Genomic DNA, 14,155 nt, shown 5'->3' on the forward strand with positions numbered 1-14,155 from the left:
CTCTAGGCTCCGGTCCCGCCTCTCACCGCGGAGGTTCGGCCTCCAATTCTGCGCCGCGCGGGCGCTTTCCTAGAACACCGCCTGTCAATGTCAGCTCTGGCCCCGCCTCTCACTCTGCAGCTGGGACTTCGTCTGGGTCGGCCCCGCCCCTTCAGCCACAGCTCCAGCGGCTGCCGCGCTGGCAATTCCGGTTGCTTCCCTTTCTGGCCACGCCCCCACTCGGGGTCCTTCCCCTTCACTGCCCGCCTTTGGGGCCATCCACAGAATTGCCTGACGCGCATGATAGGACAACGGACACTGTATTTCCTTGCTTCCTTTTCTCCTCCCTCAGGGACAATGTCTCTTTGCCTGTTCAGGAAGATTTAATGGGACCAGGCATTATTCCCTTTCCCAAGCGCCAAAGCTGGGTTTCCAGAATTGGCGCGTATAATAGATGTCTCGGGGCGGAGCCCGGACTGGCGGAGGGCGGGCCTTGCGAGCGGCGCGCGGTATAAAATAGGACGCGAGGCAACCCGCGCAAGCTTTGGAGGGAGTGAGGGTGTGGTGAGTTCTTCTCAGCCGTTTGGCTTCTTTCTGTCTGTGTGATGGGGCTTTGAGATGTGGGCCGCGCGTGTGATGAGGTGCCGGGGGATATGGCAGCGGCCACGTTGTCGCGTGGATGGGGTCACGGCCTTTGTAAAGGCCCGGCGCCCGCTCGGAGGAGGCGAGCCTGGGGGTTTCCCGCTAGGCCGGGCTGGCGGCTGCAGAGGGTGTTGGCTCTTTGGGAGTCCTCAGGGTTGGGAGGGCTCCTGCCGCTGGAGCGAACGGGGGCCGCTGGGGCTGTCCTAGCCCTTCTTTGTCTGCACAGGCTGCGCCATTTCTGCTGCCTACGTCGCAGACCTCCGCCATTTTGTCCATCTTTCTTGGTGGGCGGGGTGGGGAGGGCGCGTGTGACATTTTTTTCAGAGATTTTCCACCAGAAGCTAGCTACACATGCTTTCCTTAGGACATCGCTCTTGTTTCTTCAATTCTAGGCGGCTGGCATTTTTTGCAACCTAGAGCACAGACTCTGGGGGAGGTAGCGACAAGGTCTCAGGAGTCACCAAGGAATAAGTAGGAGTGGGGTCTCAAGTGAATTACTGGGTTGTTTCTGAGAAGCAGATAGGAATGGTCTTAGGAGAAAGTAAACGTGGGACTTTGTTCACCTTCAGGAATCATTTTTTTTGTTTGTTTTGTTTTATTGGGGAATATTGGAGAACTGTGTTTCTCCAGGGCCCATCCGCTCCAAGTCGTTGTCCTTCAGTGTAGTTGTGGAGAGCGCAGCTCAGCTCCACGTCCAGTCACCGTTTTTTTTCAATCTTTAGTTGCAGGGGGCGCAGCCCACCATCCCATGCGGGAATTGAACCTGCAACCTTGTTGTTAAGAGCTCACGCTCTAACCAACTGAGCCATCCAGCCACCCCACCGGGAGCTCAGCGGCAGCTCATTGTCTTCAATCTAGTTGTGGAGGGTGTAGCTCACTGGCCCATGTGGGAATCAAACTGGCAACCTTGTTCAGAGCTCGAGCTCCAACCAACTGAGCCATCGGCTGCCCTTCAGGAGTCATTTTTGACACCGTCACTCCAAATATCAGTTACGTTAAACGTTACTTCTGGGTTAATCGGTGCTTCAAGTCTCCTAGGACTTCGGTTGCCTGGCTGCTGAGCAGTGCTACTCCCCTGTAAAGGAGCCCCGCCTGTAGGCATTGAGCTTATTTCCCGTCTCCCCACTACGACCCATCTAGAATCACCTCTAGTTGAATTCCTTCAGGCAACCACCTGCAAAACCATTGACTTCGTCCTCACTGTTGCCATGTCAAAGGGGAAGGATTTTTTCCACATCCATTCATAATTGACACGTTCTCTTTCATCATTGCCCCATGTATTTTCTTCATGCCCCTTTTTACTTTTTATTACTGAAATCTTCAAACATACAGGAAATAGACATAAGCTTAATAGTTGTAGCATTTCACCTTGCTTGCTGTCTTTGCGTTTAGTGTTTTGAAAGTAAATTTATTTGAGCCAAAATAGTTACTGTTTATGTTCCTAAAATAACATTTTCTTCTTAATGACAATGCTACTGTCACCCTAATGTTTTCCAGTCTCTAAGTGCTGTTAGCTTGGCCTCTGTCCCTGAGGGTGAGTGGCCTTGGGACCTGCTTGCAGAGGGACTGGGGCTCCTATGGTGTCCAGCACTGGGCTCCAATCAACCCTGAGAATGCAGTGCTTCCCAGGACCTTGTGATACTTGGGGGCCTGAGGGGTCCTGGTTTGATGTTCTCTGGACCCCCAGACTGTTTCTTCGCCCACCCTCACCAAGTCCTTCCTGTGTTACAGGTGTCTCTTCAAGCCAAGGGGCCACCCACTACCACCCCATCTTGGTAAGAACCTTTTCTCCCACTCGCTGACCCACCCAAGTCTAGAATCTCACACCCACGTTTTGAGTGACGTCGCATCACATATCCCTGGGACCTTATTTATATGCCGACGGTGTGCTTGGGGTTTAGATATAAATCCCAGCTCTGCTGTTTGTGGGCTTGGAGGCGTCAGTCTGGTGGTTGCACTCCTGAGCCTGTTTTTGTGTCTAGAGCAGGCACAACACATCAGGAGCAAGTGAGTAGGAGTCCTCTGCACAGTTGGGTGGGGGGCGTGATGTTTCCTGCCTTCAAAGGGAAGGAAGGGTTGACTAAAATGGAATACACAGGCTGTGAAAGGAAGACATCGACGTCAATTTGGGTTTCAGAGGAAAGGACTAATCAGAAGTCTAATTTTCAAACTCGGAAGAAAAGAGAGTGGCTGGCAGCATTGTCACTCACTGCAGATTTTGTAGACTGGATACATTCACTGTCTCAGCAAAGCTGAGACAGCGTCCCATGAATCATGTGCATATAAACTGATACAGTTATGAAAGCTACCATTCATTGACACAATAGCCCTTGTTAAAAATAACACATTATATCTGGAGAAGGTTTCACAAGTGTTTCAAAAACCTAAATCAGAAAATGGGCCTGGATACATGTCCACCTCTAGGAGGGTTTTTCTCTGTTCCCTGGATGTCAGAAACAGAACAGTGGCTGCGTAAAATGGGACGGAAAGTGTGTTCTCTGGGATTCTCGGTGGTTTCCGCTCTTGCTGAGAAGCCCTTTTGGGAGAAGCTGCTTTCCGTAGAGGGGGAGTGAGATTTCGGGTCACCTGAGGCTTTCTGAGGGGCTGATGCTCTTTGCCCAGGGCGTCCTCTGCAGGGTTCTGGACGTTCCTGTTCATCTGAGAGGGAAGGTGCCTGGTGGGCAGGGCTGTGAGGGTGGTGAGAAGAGGGCAGAAAGTTGATGGCAGGCTGTGGAAGACCTAAGGGCCACAGAACATCTATTGATTTCTAAGGCGGCCTGGTCCAACAGAACTGCCAAGATGGAAACGGTCCCTTCTGCATTGTCCAGTCTGGTAGCCACTGGCCATGTGTGGCTCTCAAGTACTTGAAATGTGGCAAGGGCAATGGAACTGGATTCTTAAATTTTATTTAAATTTAAATAGTTCGATTTAAGGGTTTCTGCTTATTACATAGTAGCTCAGCTAGGGAATGCTCGTCACATCTAAGTACTGGGAGGATTAACATGCCAAACCCTCCCCCGGTCCGAGGACAGGTGTATGACCTTTCCCTAGTTCACAGAAGGTTCTGGTGCAGCCGGATGACAGAACAAGGAGTAGTGACAGGACTCGTGCCCCGGCAGTTGGACTCCAGAGCTCGGGCAGAGCTGGAGGCTTTGGAGAGTTGCAGGGGTGGAGAGGGCCTGGGGCACCTGCAGAGCAGGTGCAGGGCTGTGCCTTGGAGCTGAACGGAAGTAGGGGGCCCTTCTTCACCTTGGATCCTGCTAACAGCCTGTCTGCCTGGTGAATCTTCCCAATTTCCGGTGTGGAGGCTTAGGTCAGTTGCTGCAGCTCATACAAGAAGGGACAAGCGCTGAGGGGTGGCCGTGGGGAGCTGGCGGGGAGGGGGGTGTTGGCAGAAGGCAGGCAGTGGGAGCTTGCCTCTTGGCAGCCCAGGGGCCACGTAGTGCTTGTTTCTCCTGCCTGGAGTTTCGGTTCTTGTCTGGGTCACCTCCCTTAGGACTGCAGGCCAGTGATTCTGGGTCCTGGGGAAGGTGCGCAAGGCTGCCAGGGCCCCCATGATGTCCAGCACTGGGCTCTGATCTCCCTGAGGACACGGTGCCCCCCGGGACCTTTGACACCCGGGGGTCTGAGGGGCCCTGGCTCTGTGGAGGGAGGGATGGCGGCGCTGTGGTTGCCCTGCACCCCACCAACCTTCCCTTCCCCTCCTCCCTGTCTGCAGGTGGAGCCTCCACGTGTCAACAGCCCCATCCCTCGGTAAGAAGAGAAGAGGTGCCCCATTTATAGTTACAGAACGTGTGGGTTACGGTAATCATGGAAAGGCAGGTGCTGAGTACAGGCTGAGCCTTTACAGTAGCCCTGTGGAGTGAGGGGGTGGGGGGGATAAAGGAGGAGCTGGGGGGTTTGCAGTGAGACATCCTGTGTCAGCGGTCCTAAAAGGGACGTACTTGGGGCCCCCATGATGTCCAGCACTGGGCTCTGATCTCCCATGAGGACACGGTGCCCCCCGGGACCTTTGACACCCGGGGGTCTGAGGGGCCCCTACTGGGGAGGTGCTGGGGTCGTGTAGCTGTCTCCCCCACCTGCTGCCTCTGTGTCCTTCCCTGTAGCTGCTGAGGCAGCACCCCTCAGCCTTCCTCCTGTTCCCTGCCAGGGCAGCCATCACCATGGCCGAGAGAGCCCTGGCGCTCAACCCGATGGGGCGGGGCGACCGCTACTACACGTACACCGAGCTCCTGGCCATCTCGCGGCGCTTCAAGCAGAACCCCAATGAGCTCATGATCAGCTGGATCCTGCGGGTGTATGACCAGGGGGGCTCGGCCCTGGCCCTGAATTCTGGGGAGCTGGCGCTGCTGGGCGACCTGACAGGCGACGCCATCTTCAACTACCACTGCAAGGGCCTGCGGGGCGGCTGCAAGACGCTGCTCAGCTGGCTGCTGCTGGCCTGGCGTCAGCGCTGGGAGTCTTTCGTGCACTTCGAGGCCACTGAGCTGCCTTTCCGGCCCTGGACCACCATGGAGGAGGGCATCCGGCTGGTGCGCGAGCTGGGCATGCTCGAGTGGATCTATCGCGAGCCGGCCTCACCTCCCGTGCCGGAGCAGGCACCCTTGCCGGCACCAGAGGACATGCCCTTCACACAGGGCCTGCAGCGGCGCCTGCTGACAGCTGCGCCCTCCGAGCTGCGGCTGTCGCTGGTCAGCCTGCTGGTCAAAGGCATGACAGTGCTGGAGGCGGTGATAGAGATCCAGACCATTGCCGACGTCGGCCTGCTCTGGCGCCACAGCCAGCCAGGCCGTGCCAAGCTCATGCTGGGGCCCAATCCGACGCGCAAGGACCTCATGGGCTGGCTCCTGAGCCACGGCGTGCCCAAGGAGAGGGTGGACAAGCAGCCCACCAAGGTCCTCCTGGAGCTGTACATCAAAGAGGCCAAGCGCAGCCGTTGCCACCCAGCCTACATGCTGGGGGAGGAGCAGCCCCCGCCGCCCCCCTATTCTGACCAGGCCTGTGGGGAGGAGCTGCCCATGCACCACGACTAGGATCCTAGGAGCGGGGAGGAGGCTAGATACCCCTCCAGGGCACCCGGCACCTGGGAGTGGAGATGCAGAGCCTTGGCCAGTGTCCCCTGCGCCTCCCCAGGAGGGCTGAAGCACCCCTCTTCTGCTCTTGAGCCTCCTGTGGGCAGGCCACCGCATAGGCGTCACCAGCCACAGCTGGCGGAGGGGCGTGAGCTAGCTGGGCACATGGCAGCTCCTTAGCGCTCCCCCAAGCACACGGCCTGTTACGTTTCAGTCTGTTACATTTCAGCCCCATTGGCATGGTGGGGTCGGCACCCACCCCCTGTGCCCCACAGGTCCCCAAAGCACTACAGGCCAAGTGGGGAGACCCCCTGCACGGCCCACAACGTGAAGGCATCTGGAAGTTTGTGCCCTTTTTCTTACAGTTTTTTAAAAAATGCAATGTTTTTACTTAATGCTTTAAGCATATACAGCGCTGTTGTTTTAGGGATGCTGTTGTCGTGGTCTGTCTGTTAACGACGATTTTGCAATGCGTGTCCCTGTAAAGTGGGACTTTTGCGGTCTGCTCACCTGGGGAAGGGATGGCCAGTCCCGTCTGGTTTCTCTAGTGGCGTGTGTGGCCTCTGGCCAGTGTCTGTGTCACATCTGGATGAAAGGTGTTGGGGCTGAGAATCAGCTTCATGAGGCTGGATCGCAGCACTGGGCACATGGGTGCCTGTTAAACAGCGCGTGCATCACTGCATGTGCACTGGTGTTTGGCGAGCTCCCTGTGCGGAGCTGAACCCAGAACCCTCCCAGGGCACAGGGCAGGAGACATTCATGGAAGCCCCGGGGAGGCTCTTGTCGGCCTGTGGGAGCCACTCACAGCAGCAGGAGAGGGGAACCTGCTAGAACTTGCGTCTTCCCTGGATCTCTAAGCCAGAAGCTGGGCGTCCTCCCAGGACCAAGAAGTACAGAGGGCGTTCTGGGGCGTGGCTATTGTCCACTTGAGGTCCTGCGACCACTGGTGCCTCCATGGGCAACGGTGGGTGGGATTGGGCGGGTCTGCGGGCTCCCCAGGGATGGGTGTTCCTGATGAGACTACCTGGTGGGCCCAGGCAGGACTCCCCTGCCCCACAATGCTGGGACCCGGTGGACGGGAAGCTGTGCTGGTGGCCCTAAGGGAGGAGGCGTCTCCCAGCTCCTCTGGCTGTGAGGACAAGGGCTAGTAGCCCCAACCCTTTTCCTCCCACAGCCTAGAAGGGAGGTTCTGCACCCCGTTTCACCCAGGGGATCTTTGGAGGGTCCTAGTGTCTGGGAGTAACTTGGTTCTGGCCACAACCCCCCTCGCCTCTGATCCTCTTAACTACCTGATCTAATGGGCACCAAGTGGCTAGTAGCACCCCCTCCACACCTGGCTTCCTCACCAGTGTTCTGTGGGGTGTTTGCCTGGTGTTGCATGACCAGGAGGGTGCAGCCTCCCCTCCTGGGTAGAGGGGCTGAATTCAGGAGCCCGGGTCCAGCTTAGAGCCGTGCCTGGCCCACTCCCAGTGCCCCACAGGGTCTGCTGTTTGTATTGGATGTGCTGTAGGTTTAAGCACTGTCCAGTAGGACAGCCACATGTGGCTGACGGCTTGAAATGTGGCCATGCAAGTGGGACCTGAAGTTGACATTTTATTTAACTTAACTGGCCACATGGCAGCCAGTAGTATTAGGCGCAGCCCTGAGAAAATGGTACCGGTCACACCTGCTGTGCTGGTCCCAGGAGGTTAATTTCAGGGGTAGTGAGGTCCAATGAATTTGAGTCTTGTGCCAAATGAGATGGGAGCACAGAGAGGCCAGTCACTTGTCCAGAGCCACACAGCCTCCCGATTATTACTGACCAGCCTTTGAGCCAGGCCTTGAATTCCCTCCACTAGATAGACCTGAGCCCCATCTGCCCCCCCCCCCCCCCCCAGTGGAGAGCATTAAAACCGCCCTCATCGCTCTTTAGGGCATTGAGAGTCAATAGTGCATGACCCACAGATGGGCCCATGCAGGTGCAACTGTTGCGTATCACGCGCACTACATCGCCAGGTGCACACATTGCAAGTGCTACACGTCCACATACAGGCCCCCGCGGGTCCTCACCACATGCTCCCATGCCTGTTGAGAAACACGCTAAATAGAAATGCCCATACACATCCCCCACACGTAACAGGCACACATGCACAGGAGCCTGTCAGTGTAGACACTGCACGTCTTCAGTGCAGAAACCCCAATGTCTACACTTGAACCACATAGACAGCCCTCCACGCACCCACGCACACGTGTGCACACATCCACTTGCAGCTTCTGGGCCCAGGGTCCTCCCACATCCCCCACGCGCATAGGCACACAGTCACGGAGGCCAGTGCAGCAGGTGAGCAGACATGTTGGGATCCAGGATCAACAGTGGGGGAAGGGTGCCCCGTTTCTCGTTTCACACCGGGTCTCCCCAGGCCCGTAGGCAGCCGGGTCTCCAGGCCAGCAGGCCCAGCCCCACGCTGAGTGCCACCAGCAAGGCCACAGCCCCGGCCAGCAGGGGCACCATGGTGGCTGTGGGGACAACGTGGGGGTGAGTCTCAGGGCTTTGGACCCCCCACACTCCCACTCCAACACCGAGGGCCTCACCTGTGGGTGGGGCAGGTTCATGGGAGCCATGACAGGGGACCCCATGAACGGGAGGCCGGGCCTGGGCGGTCAGCTGGCGGAAGCGGCCTAATGGGCAGGGGGCCGGGCACCCAGGGAGACTGAGGCTCAGGGGCAGGCCAGCGGAGTCGTTGCGGTAGAAGAGGGAGACGGTGATGTTCCTGTAGGGAGACAGGAGGCCGTGGCGCCCAGGCGTTCCCCTCGCCTCCCCTGACACCTTAAATCAGAAGAGCAGCTGAAAGCCCCTGACCCCTTCCTACCAACCTCCTAATGCCGTCCCAGCACCTCTGCCCGCCACCACGTCCTGCCTCTTGAGAGTTCTGTCCAGCCCATTCCCGGCGCCTCCCCCTCCTCACCCTGCATCTTCCTCCGGGTCCCCAAGGTGCTTCCGGAACTCGAAGCCGAGGCAGGCAGCATACGGTGGGGTGTGCCCATCGTAGAGACCCAGGGCCCCCTGGAGGGCCAGCAGAGTGCTGTCGTGCTGCAGGCGGATCCCGGGACTGAGACGGACTCCTCTCCTGGTGTCCTCTCTCCCCTGAACTCTAGACTCGTGCATCCAGCTGCCTCCCACGTGTCCCCCAGAACCCCTAGAACCCCCTCCCAAATCGACTCACCCTGATTATATCAGTTACAGATAATCATTTAACAAAGATTGGTCAAATAGATGCAAAATATGGTTGGACAGCTCAATTAAACAGCCTGTCCTCCTAGAAGAGCTAAATTCTTTCTCTCTGAACACCATCTCCCCCCACCTTCCAGACTCAATGCCTCTAGTGCTGTATGGTCTGAGAGTATGGTTTGGAGATAAGAGTTACCCAGGGCTGTGGGCTGAGGCTCCATTGAGACCACCGGCGGTTCCTCACCCAGACCGCCATCCCCTCATCCCTGTGCCCCGTGGCGCTCACAGCCTCCCTTCCCAAACACTCACAGCTGAGTACATAACCATCTTGAGGGGCAGCCCCAGGCGCTGGACCCGAGAGAAGTTGGCAAGGATGGCATCCAGAAGGATCCCTGAGAGGGCAAGACAGGGTGCTGAGGACCCCAGAGGAAGGCCCCTCGGCCTCCCAGCCTCCCAACCCCGCACCTCACCCCCTGTCAGCTGGGCCTTCTCTGCTGCCCGGGGTGGACCCACATGGGCCCCAATATCCAAAGCTGAAATCTGGGCTAGCGTCCGCAGGACATCCGGGGAGGCCCAGGATGGGAGGGGAAGACCGTGGGCTCGCTGGAGAGAGAGGGAGAGAGGGAGAGAGGACAGAGTAACGGATGTCCTGAGCTTTTCATGCTCCCTTCCTCCCCTTAGTCCCCCCCCCACCCTGTGTCTGTGCTGTCCCATTACCTGCAGTCCTCTCTCTACCTCTCATCTGAACCCCTGATGGGCTGAGTCCCTTCAGGAAGTTATGGTGTGCGCAGTAACAATTATTAATTAACAATGGTAATGACCATCATTCCACAGTCCAGACGCCCTTAGGGCCAGAGGTGTAGCCCCTAAATCACACACATTGCTATTCCCACTGTGCAATTAAGAACATTCCCACAATGTGGGGGAAGCAAGAACTATGGAAAGCACCGTGCCATTTCAGGTCAGCTCTGGCTGCCCAAAGTTTGGTTTGGGGCAATTTTCAGAGAACGGATCCTCGGGAAAGGAATTGCAAACACATAGCCTCAAACCCACATGCCAGGTGCTATTCTAAGTGCATCGCATGGATGAACCCGTTTCAGGCTTCACAGCAACCCCAGGTGGTGTTGCTATAGGTGTCACCAGCCCATTGTGCACATGGGAAACCAAGGTACTAAATGTTAAATGACGCCTGAGGGAACACTGGTAGTGAGCAGCAAAGCTGAGATTTGAACCACTTGGCTGGCTGGGTGGGGTGGGGCCTCACCTGGCACATCAGTGTGTCCAGAACTTTCCACGCCCTGCGGAGCGGCTCCCCGACCAATGACAGCCCTGTGAAGTTCTCCAGGTGCGTCAGGAAGCCCTGGATGCATGGGGGCGGGGTGAGTCTGAAAATCGCCAGGCCCCGCCCGCCAGCCGGCTCCCAGCAGCCTGGTCTTCCCTGCCCTGCTCACCGTCCAGCCCTCCAGGGCTGTCTGGTATTCAGCAGCCTCGGTGGCCTCGCGCAGCAGCTCGTGGTATCGGGGACAACTGCGCGTGGGGAACCTCAGCAGCTGGGAGGAAATGAAGCTCAGAGGGGATAGCAGTGTGACGGGGGCCCGAGGAGTCGGGGCTGTGGGGCCCTGTCTCTCCCAGATCTGGCTGCACAGCGTGGGGTTGGTGGCTCACCAGTCTGCACAGCTGTGACCCCGGAAGGTCTTTCTGCTCTGAGCTGGCTCAGACTCCCGGGAGCCACCCAGCCAGACCCAGCGCCACCTCTGCAAGCCTCTGGCCCTCTCCTCGGGGCTCTGCCTCTCTCCATCCCTCTCCCACTGGCCCTGACAGGCCCCCTGACCTTGTCCTCAGTGACGGGCACCGTGTGCACAGGGATGGGCCTCCAGGCCGCCTCAGGGCGCCCCGGGGCAGCCTCGGGGAACAGCCCTGCGAGGTTGGCCTGAGCACTCTCCAGCGTCCGGTCAAAGTCTGTGCTGCGAACGTACACCTGAGGTGGGGAGAGCACAGGCGAGGGGACCACAGTTACCAGAGGACCACAGTCGGGGTCAGAGGTCAGCTGCAGTGACAAACCAAACGCTTTGGATTCATTTTGGGGTCAAAGGTCAGGGGTTGGGAGTCAAAACTCAGGGAAAGTTTGAGTGTCTGGCCTGTGTAGAAAGGTGGGATCAAGGGTCAGAGGTGAATATCAGGAACTGTCGGGTTGGAGGTCAAATGTTAGGTATGCATGTAGGGTTAAGGTGGTCAGTTGAGTCAATGAAAGTCAGAAAAGAAGATCAGAATGGCTGGAAGCTGGAGGCCAAGATTAGACAGGCAGTTGGAAGACGTGGGGTCAGAGTTCAATGCATGTCTATTAAGAATCAGAGGTCGGAGGTCAGGAAGAATGATCCTAATGGAGTGATGTCAGAAGACAGAGGAGGAGATAGGAAAGGAAAGTCAGATTTGATGATCAAGGGTAGAGGTCAAAGATAAGAGGTCAGGAGGGCAAGTTGATTCAATGATGGTCAAAGACAAAATCAATCAAGTTTTGGTGTCAGAGGTCAAAGGTCAAGATATTACTCAGGTTGAGATGGGGCCAGAGGTGGGTGTGGGTTAATCGATGAGTCAGGGTCAGAGATCAGACATAGGGTATAAATCATAGGGTTTTTGATGGGGTCAAAAACCAGAGGTGGAGGCCCAAAGAGAGTGTTGGAGTCAGTGGAGGTCAGAGGTTGAAGGTCAGGAGGCTGGGTGAAGGTCAAGGTGGCAGTACCTCCTCCCGCTGGTACTTGGGGCTCAGAAAAGCCTCATAGCGACTCCTCAGGAAGCGGCCCAACTCCAGCTGCTGGAGAACCCCCTCCTAGGGACAGAGCAGGCTCAGCAGACCCCTCCCCACTGTGCCCCACCCCTTGCACCCACCCCCAGCTTCTCACCGAGGTCAACTGGCCCAGACCACGTGGCCACAGGGTGGAAACAGCCTCCTTGTGTGGGTCCTTGGGGTAGGAGGCCAGCGGGGCCCGGTCACCATGGCGGAACACCTAGGGAGGGGACTGGGTCAGGGCCGGCCTGGGGAGATGAGAAGCCAGGCTGGGGTGGGGACACCTCACCACAGCCACGAACACCAGGGGTCCTTCTTCCATCAGGGCCTGGGGCAGGAACATCAGCAGGAGCAGGAGAGATCCGGCCGCGGGGTGGCCCTGGAACCCTGACCCAGCCATGTCCGCACCGCCAGACGCTGAGCTCATCCTGCTGTCTGTGCCTCAGCCTCACCTGCTCATTTCCTCTCCCCAGCACCCCCAGGGGAGCAGGTCCCAGCATGCTTCCCCGGCAGCTCTCTCTTCGGATTAACCTGTGGGCTAACCCATTTCATCTTTACCACAACCCCAGGAGGGGTTGATACAGCTTTCACTAAATCCATTGGTGCAGATGGGGAAACTGAGGCACAGAAGGATTAAGTAATTTAACTGAGGGAAAACAGCTAGTGAGTGGTGGGCAAAACTGGGATTTGAACCCAAGTGCTCTTAAGCTGGGCACAGAAGCAGAAAGAGAAACCACCGTCCCACCTCACATTCTAGACTCACACATTCTCTGCTCCCTTCCTCACCCCAGTCTGTTCTTCCTTTTCTCACCCTTTAAATGTTGGGGCTCTTTGAGGCTTTCTTAGGATTCTTGATTTCACTTTCTCCGGCGCCACCCATAGCTGGCCAAAGCCAGCATGGACAAGTGGCTAAACACACAGATCCTGGAGTTGGACAGGCTGGGTTCAAACCTCAACTTCATAATTTACAAGCTGTGTGGCTTTGGGCAAGTTACCTCTCCTCTCTGTGCTTAGTTTCCTCATTCATAAAATGGGAACAAGCACAATCTATTGCCTTGAGACTTGAACGTTCTAATATACACAGCACTTAGAACAGGATTTTGAGGAGTAACTGCTAAATAGTGGTCGTTGTTTATTGCTTGGTAACAAATTACCCTAAAACTTAGTGGCTTAAGACAATAGCCATTTAATCTCTCTCACAGTTCTTGTGGATCAGGGATTGGACAGTGGCTTAGCTGGGTGATTCTGGCTCAGGGTGTCTCATGAGGTTGCAGTCAAGCTGTCAGCCGGGACGCCAGGAGGTGAGACTCCATAGATACCCTAGATACCTTGGAGGCTAGCTCCTGGGTAACGTTCTTTAAATAAATAAAGATGCCTCTTCAGCCTGCTTCCTGTGCCCCCCCCAAACTCCACAGGTTGAAATCCTAACCCCCCATGAGGTGATGGTATTAGGAGGGGGTGCCTTTGGGACATGGTTAGGTCATGAGGGTGGGGCCCTCATGAATGGCATCAGTGCCCTTATAAAAGGGACCCCAGAGAGCCCCCTCCCCACTTCCGCCATGTAAGGACACAGGGAGAAGTTGGCCACCTATGAACCAGGAAGTGGGCTCTCATCACACATCTAATTGGCCTGAGCCTTGATCTTGGGTTTGCAGCCTCCCGCACTGTGAAAACACATTTCTGTTGTTTAGAAACCCTGAGTCTCGTATTCTGTTAGAGCAGCTTTAATGGACTAAGACACAACCCATCTCAAGATCCTTCACATAGTCACCTCTGCAAAGGCCCTCTAGCCATGTGAGGGAACGTGTTCACAGGTTCTGGGGGTCAGGATGTGGGCATCACAGGCGCCATTATTCAGCCCATCGCACAGGTAAATACGGGAAACAGCCTGGTTGTACCCTGCGTCTGCCCGGCCCTCTGACCCACTTCCTGCCCTTCCCCATCCTGCTCTGCGCCCTCAAGATGGGTCTCCGTCTTCAGCTCTGTCCTGGCCCCTGCCCTCTGGATTCCAGTTGGGGACAGTCATTAAGGGGAGCAGGAGCTCTGAGGGCATGTGGTGCTGGCTCCTCCTGTAGTTCCCATCGCGGGCCCCCTGTCTCTAGGGGCTCAGGTGACATGGGTCCCTCTCCTGCCCCTCGACCCCTGAAATTGTGTATTAGTTGGTGAGGGCTGCCATAAGAAATGACCACAAACTGGGTGGCTTAGACACCACAAATGTATTCTCTCACAGTTCTGGAAATCAGAAGTCCAAAAGTCCAAAATCAAGGTGCCGGCAGGGATGGTTTCTTCTGAGGACTGTCAGGAAGGGTGTGTCCCAGGCCTCTCCCCTAGTGTATGGCGTTGCTGGCAACCCTTGGTGTTCCTTGACCTGCAGACCCTTAGCTCTCTGCCTCCTTCGTCATGTGGTGTTCTATGGGGGTGGCTGTCTCTGGGTCGCTTCTTATAAGGGCACTGGTTGCAACTTCATTG

General features: G+C 56.6%; 2 protein-coding genes and 3 non-coding genes across 13 annotated transcripts; 4 read left to right on the plus strand and 1 right to left on the minus strand.

The window, feature by feature from the left end:
- Positions 1-451: 451 nt before the first annotated feature.
- LOC109452604 (Friend virus susceptibility protein 1) lies at positions 452-6,123 on the plus strand. 9 transcript variants are annotated; one of them, XM_074315570.1, is made up of 5 exons: positions 524-543; positions 1,344-1,610; positions 2,353-2,396; positions 4,340-4,374; positions 4,777-6,123. In XM_074315570.1, the coding sequence occupies exons 2-5, from the start codon at positions 1,506-1,508 to the stop codon at positions 5,652-5,654; spliced, it is 1,062 nt and encodes a 353-aa protein (XP_074171671.1). In that variant the 5' UTR covers positions 524-543; positions 1,344-1,505; the 3' UTR covers positions 5,655-6,123. The 9 variants fall into 9 exon arrangements, with proteins under 9 accessions (XP_019597238.1, XP_019597242.1, XP_074171671.1 ...); XM_019741679.2 differs by lacking the exon at positions 1,344-1,610 and having other exon boundaries at positions 452-543; positions 4,772-6,123; XM_019741683.2 differs by lacking the exon at positions 1,344-1,610 and having other exon boundaries at positions 452-543.
- On the plus strand, positions 2,191-2,282 carry LOC141567733 (small nucleolar RNA SNORD88). The gene has a single exon (XR_012490569.1). It is a non-coding gene; the product is annotated as a small nucleolar RNA SNORD88 (small nucleolar RNA).
- LOC141567732 (small nucleolar RNA SNORD88) lies at positions 4,168-4,257 on the plus strand. The gene has a single exon (XR_012490568.1). It is a non-coding gene; the product is annotated as a small nucleolar RNA SNORD88 (small nucleolar RNA).
- LOC141567785 (small nucleolar RNA SNORD88) lies at positions 4,569-4,659 on the plus strand. The gene has a single exon (XR_012490614.1). It is a non-coding gene; the product is annotated as a small nucleolar RNA SNORD88 (small nucleolar RNA).
- A 1,886-nt stretch (positions 6,124-8,009) lies between the features above and the next one.
- On the minus strand, positions 8,010-12,086 carry ACP4 (acid phosphatase 4). The gene is made up of 11 exons (XM_019741469.2): positions 11,976-12,086; positions 11,802-11,906; positions 11,642-11,728; positions 10,733-10,879; positions 10,353-10,451; positions 10,166-10,261; positions 9,372-9,504; positions 9,211-9,293; positions 8,639-8,763; positions 8,265-8,443; positions 8,010-8,189 (listed from the first exon to the last, which is right to left on the minus strand). Exons 1-11 carry the CDS (start codon positions 12,084-12,086, stop codon positions 8,074-8,076), a joined length of 1,281 nt encoding a protein of 426 aa, XP_019597028.2. The 3' UTR covers positions 8,010-8,073.
- Between the last annotated feature and the right edge of the window lie 2,069 nt (positions 12,087-14,155).

This window comes from Rhinolophus sinicus, linkage group LG11, assembly GCF_036562045.2.
Source record: "Rhinolophus sinicus isolate RSC01 linkage group LG11, ASM3656204v1, whole genome shotgun sequence".
NCBI lineage: Eukaryota > Metazoa > Chordata > Mammalia > Chiroptera > Rhinolophidae > Rhinolophus > Rhinolophus sinicus.

What these genes read in the sequence shown, in the direction of transcription:
- LOC109452604 (XM_074315570.1), top strand. Translation starts at nt 1,506, where the DNA reads ATGTGGGAATCAAACTGGCAACCTTGTTCAGAGCTCGAGCTCCAACCA. An exon ending in CCCACTACCACCCCATCTTG is followed by an intron (nt 2,397 to 4,339) that starts GTAAGAACCTTT and finishes CCCTGTCTGCAG; the next exon opens with GTGGAGCCTCCACGTGTCAA. An exon ending in GTCAACAGCCCCATCCCTCG is followed by an intron (nt 4,375 to 4,776) that starts GTAAGAAGAGAA and finishes CTGCCAGGGCAG; the next exon opens with CCATCACCATGGCCGAGAGA.
- ACP4 (XM_019741469.2), bottom strand. Translation starts at nt 12,086, where the DNA reads ATGGCTGGGTCAGGGTTCCAGGGCCACCCCGCGGCCGGATCTCTCCTG. An exon ending in CCAAGTACCAGCGGGAGGAG is followed by an intron (nt 10,880 to 11,641) that starts GTACTGCCACCT and finishes TCCCCACCTCAG; the next exon opens with GTGTACGTTCGCAGCACAGA. An exon ending in CAGCCCTGGAGGGCTGGACG is followed by an intron (nt 10,262 to 10,352) that starts GTGAGCAGGGCA and finishes CCATGCATCCAG; the next exon opens with GGCTTCCTGACGCACCTGGA.